Source organism: Sceloporus undulatus, unplaced genomic scaffold (genome assembly GCF_019175285.1).
Source record: "Sceloporus undulatus isolate JIND9_A2432 ecotype Alabama unplaced genomic scaffold, SceUnd_v1.1 scaffold_1256, whole genome shotgun sequence".
NCBI classification, from domain to species: Eukaryota; Metazoa; Chordata; class Lepidosauria; order Squamata; family Phrynosomatidae; genus Sceloporus; species Sceloporus undulatus.
The window spans coordinates 1,424-5,795 of record NW_024804176.1 but is presented as its reverse complement, the minus strand read 5'-3'; the positions used below and the strand labels follow the sequence as shown (position 1 = coordinate 5,795).

The following is a 4,372-nucleotide window of genomic DNA, read 5'->3' as shown; positions in this document are numbered from 1 at the left end:
TAACCCCCAAGACCCCTGACTTTGTCTTCCAGGGGGGCTCCGAGGGGTTCCTTTCCCAAAGACCTCCAGATCCCACCCCCATTTTGAGAAAGACCCTCCAAGAGGCCAAGGAGGTCAACTCCCTTCTTGGGACCCAAAGCACCATGAAAGGTCTCCAGAGATGGTCTGGGAAGGAGCAAAGCAGCTGGGACAGGGGCCCTTGGGACATTATGGACCTTTGTTGGAAATGTAGATGTTTATTAGAGATGTTAATGTAAGGAACTGAACATGGATGTCATTTATGGTAAGTGTAATCTATCACTCATCTGTTGGGAGGGTGAGAGCATGGAATGCTGGGAGTGTTTGAATGGGATTCTGGTGGATTTGACTGTTGGCCAGTTAGGAAGAACGGTTCCTCTGGTTCTCTTGGTGGAGAAGGGAAGGTGGGTTTCCAGAGGCAGCTGGGGATAAGAAGGATGGGGATGGGGGCAGCCAAATGGGGTCCATGTCTGGGAATGGAAATTGGGGAAGAGCCACCCTTTTGGAGTCAATGATGGGGGTCTGAGGGGTCTTCCTTAGGGAGGGAGCCTTGGTGGCTAAAAGCAAGGAAGCCCCCTTCTCCCCACCCAAGAGTCAGGGGGCTTCCGTGGCTGAAAGGCCTCATCTGCCCCTCGGGAGCCTTGAGGGGAGGCAAAGGGAGAGTCATGGCTCTTGGGAAGGGGTCTCTGTGTGAAAACATAGGGCTCTTTGGAGGTCTGGCACTAAAGCTCTTTCTACACTTCTTGCTTCAAGCTACCTGTGAAGCCTTGGGGGGATTGGCGGGGAGGGGGGATTCTGCTTCTGTTTCCTTCATTGCATGCAGTCTATTTTCTTTGGAGGAGAGTGGTCATCCTCTCGTCCTTCAGGTACCGATTAACTGTAGCTCCCAACAGCCCTTTAGACATAATAAGAAAGAAATGAGAGGTGCTAGGATTTGTAGTCCAAGACTTGGAAGGCTGTAAGACTTCCTTCCTTTCTTTAGGGCTAAATCCTGTGCATAATCCCAGTTAGAGGAGATTTTTTTTTTAATAATGAAGGAAGAATCTTTCATTCTCCTTCTGTGCTGTCAGGTTGCTTCATCCCAAGGCAGTGGTGGCGAACCTATGGCACAGGTGCCAGAGGTGGCACTCAGAGCCCTCTCTGTGGGCACACACTCTCACCCCAACACAGTTTGCCAGAGTTTGTTATTAGAAAGACAGAGGAAGATGGCACTTTGTGATAAATAAGTGGGTAGCAGTACGGGCACTTGGTCTGTAAAAGGTTCCCCATCACTGTCCTAAGGGAACTCTAAGAAGGAGAGACCTTCCAGAGCCACTGTTATTAAAACCAGGTCTTACAAGCCGAACAATTGGGAGTCCTGGCGGTGTGTACCGGGCCAAAATCTGTGCACATGTCAAACCCCTCCATTTGTTGTTTCTGCAGGAATGCACCTCTCCAAGATGGCCTCCCAAAAAAAGAAGGAAGGTAAAGCTCTGGAGGAAACCCCAGGAGAGATTACCTTGGAGAAGGTTAGTGTTCACTCCCTCTTTGCAATTCAGCCTTTGGGAGGGCTCTCAGCATAGGATCCCCTGTGTTTTATACTAAGGGCAAAAGGATTTCCCTTCCTTCAGAAGTCCTCCTCCGTCCTTCAGTGGCTCAGTGCCTCCTGCCATCTTGTCCTTGCTTTCAGTCCCAAGGAATCAGGGCCAGGGCTGGTGCTTCCTTCCAATGATGGCCCTCAGAGTCTCCTTCAGAGTCTGTCAGGAAGAGCTTTACTATGTCAATGTTGGCACTAAACCCAGGATGGTTCTCATATTTTTATATTCTGATATTGTTATTGAGAAGTTCTCTGAGTTAGGTGCTAAAAATAATTGACCATAGAGGCTGGTGCTCCAAAACATCTGCCGATTTGGGTGAGTCTGCCCTAGATTTTCTCTGGATGAGGGCTTCTTTGTGTTGCAGGTGACTTTTAAAGATGTGGCGGTGTACTTCACCAAAGAGGAATGGCAACTGCTGGACCCGAAGCAGAGAGCATTGCATGAAGTGGTGATGATGGAGAACTATGAGAACGTGTCCTCTTTGGGTAAGGAACCTTAATCCATTGCCCTCCCTGTAAAGACTGAGGGTCCTCCCTTTCATATGGCACTGTCATAGCACTATGAGTCCACTTTAATCGCCATAACAACATCCTGTAGAACATTGGAATTTTTATATTAATAGAGTACTTGAGCTCTCTAGTTGAGGATTGTAAATATCCCTTCTTCAGCCCTTCCTATAGATTTATTCATATATTTATTATCCTACCAAAGGAGAGCAGCTGTGTCTCTTTCCTGCACCATACTCTCTCTTTGTGTTTTGTGTGTGAGAGAGAGGATGTGAACAACTGAGTGTCAGGGAAGAGATGCTGAAGGTGAAATGCCCAAACCGTTCAGATGGGCCTGAGAGCAATTGGGAAGAAATGGAAGGGGATCAGGGATGTGGAAGCCAGGAGGGAAGGGCAGGAGCAAAGCAAAGAGGGATAGCTCTGTTCAGAGAGGAAGGGAACTTTGGGAAAGTCCATATGGGACCCAGGAGAGGTGCCTTGAGTTTTGTGAGGCAGCTGTAACCCTGAAAAACTTTAACAACAGGTTCAACTAAACAGGTGCCAAGCAGCTCACATCCTTCTTTTCAGACTATTTAAGGAATTCAAATGAGCAATTATGACTAATATCTATTAAGGAAGGGAAAGGGGACACAGACACCCCTTTATCTCTCAGATTTCTTTTCCTGGCTGAGAGTTCTTAACTTCATTGTTGATTTCAGAGGCTCCTCCTGTCTTAACTACTTTGTCCTTCTTTCTAGAAGAACTTGAGACATCCCCGAGAATCAACACTGGAGAGAAACCATTCACATGTCAACAGTGTGCAAAAGGCTTTGCTCACAAGAGAAACTTTAAAAGACACCAGAGAGTCCACACAGGAGAGAAACCATTCAAATGTCAGCAGTGTGGGAAAGGCTTTGCTGAGAGGTCAGTCTTTCTGGTCCATCAGAGAATCCATACAGGAGAGAAACCTTACAGATGCCAGCAGTGTGGGAAAGGCTTTGCTAAGAAGTCAGTCCTTCTGGTCCATCAGAGAATCCATACAAGAGAGAAACCTTACAGATGCCAGCAGTGTGGGAAAGGCTTTGCTCAGAAGCCACATCTTGTGGCCCATCAGAGAAGTCACACAGGAGAGAAACCTTACAGATGTCAGGAGTGTGGGAAATACTTTGCTGAGAAGTCAGACCTTTTGAAGCACCAGAGAATCCACACAGGAGAGAAACCTTACAGATGCCAGCAGTGTGGGAAAGGCTTTGCTCAGAAGTCAGTTCTTATGGTCCATGAGATAATCCACACAGGAGAGAAACCATTCACATGCCAGCAGTGTGGGAAATCCTTTGCTCAGAGGTCCCACCTTGTGGTCCATAAGAGAATCCACACAGGAGAGAAACCTTACAGATGCCAGCAGTGTGGGAAAGGCTTTGCTCGCATGTCAGTGCTTGTGGTCCATAAGAGAATCCACACAGGAGAGAAACCTTACAGATGCCAGCAGTGTGGGAAATACTTTGCTGAAAAGTCAGGCCTTTTGAAGCACCAGAGAATCCACACAGGAGAGAAACCTTACAGATGCCAGCAGTGTGGGAAAGGCTTTGCTCAGAAGTCAGTTCTTATGGTCCATGAGAGAATCCACACAGGAGAGAAGCCTTACAGGTGCCAGGAGTGTGGGAAATGCTTTGCTGACAAATCAGTCCTTGTGGTCCATGAAAGAGTCCACACTGGAGAGAAACCATACAAATGCCAGGAGTGTGGCAAGTCTTTTACTTCAGGTGCCAGCCTTACAAACCACCATAGGATTCATACAGGAGAGAAGCCATAGAAATCTAAGGACTGTGGGAAATATTTTTCTCAGAAATCACACCTTTTGAGGAATCATAAAATCCACACTAAAGAGAAAGTGTAGAAATGTCAGCAACTGAAAAGTCTTTTTTGGTGAGGCAGCCTTCATACATTTTATTGTGTTTTGTAAAGCTCTAGTAAAATCTTCTTTTATTCAATGTCTGCTGCAAAGTATTTGGTTTTAAAGTATTTTGTCCTTACAGGAACATTTAATAAACCTCTGAATTATTTGGAGCATATTCTGTGTATTCTTCATTCTTCCGGAGGGCCTGTCCATCTGATTTCCTATAGCTGATCTAAGAATTCTCCACACCTGATTCAATAGTACAGAAAACAGACGATGATTTGCCTGTTTTAATGACTGTATTTGTATCTTTGCAGACTTTTATTGATATCTCATAATTGTATTGTTGATTTTAATTGTTGTAATCCCGCCTCAATCTGCAAGGAAAGGCAGGA

The 4,372-nt window shown here is 46.1% G+C and overlaps 1 protein-coding gene across 1 annotated transcript; it reads left to right on the top strand.

The window, feature by feature from the left end:
- Positions 1-267: 267 nt before the first annotated feature.
- Positions 268-4,076, top strand: LOC121917866 (zinc finger protein OZF-like). The gene is made up of 4 exons (XM_042443980.1): positions 268-283; positions 1,441-1,526; positions 1,960-2,080; positions 2,839-4,076. The coding sequence occupies exons 1-4, from the start codon at positions 268-270 to the stop codon at positions 3,891-3,893; spliced, it is 1,278 nt and encodes a 425-aa protein (XP_042299914.1). The 3' UTR covers positions 3,894-4,076.
- Positions 4,077-4,372: the final 296 nt, after the last annotated feature.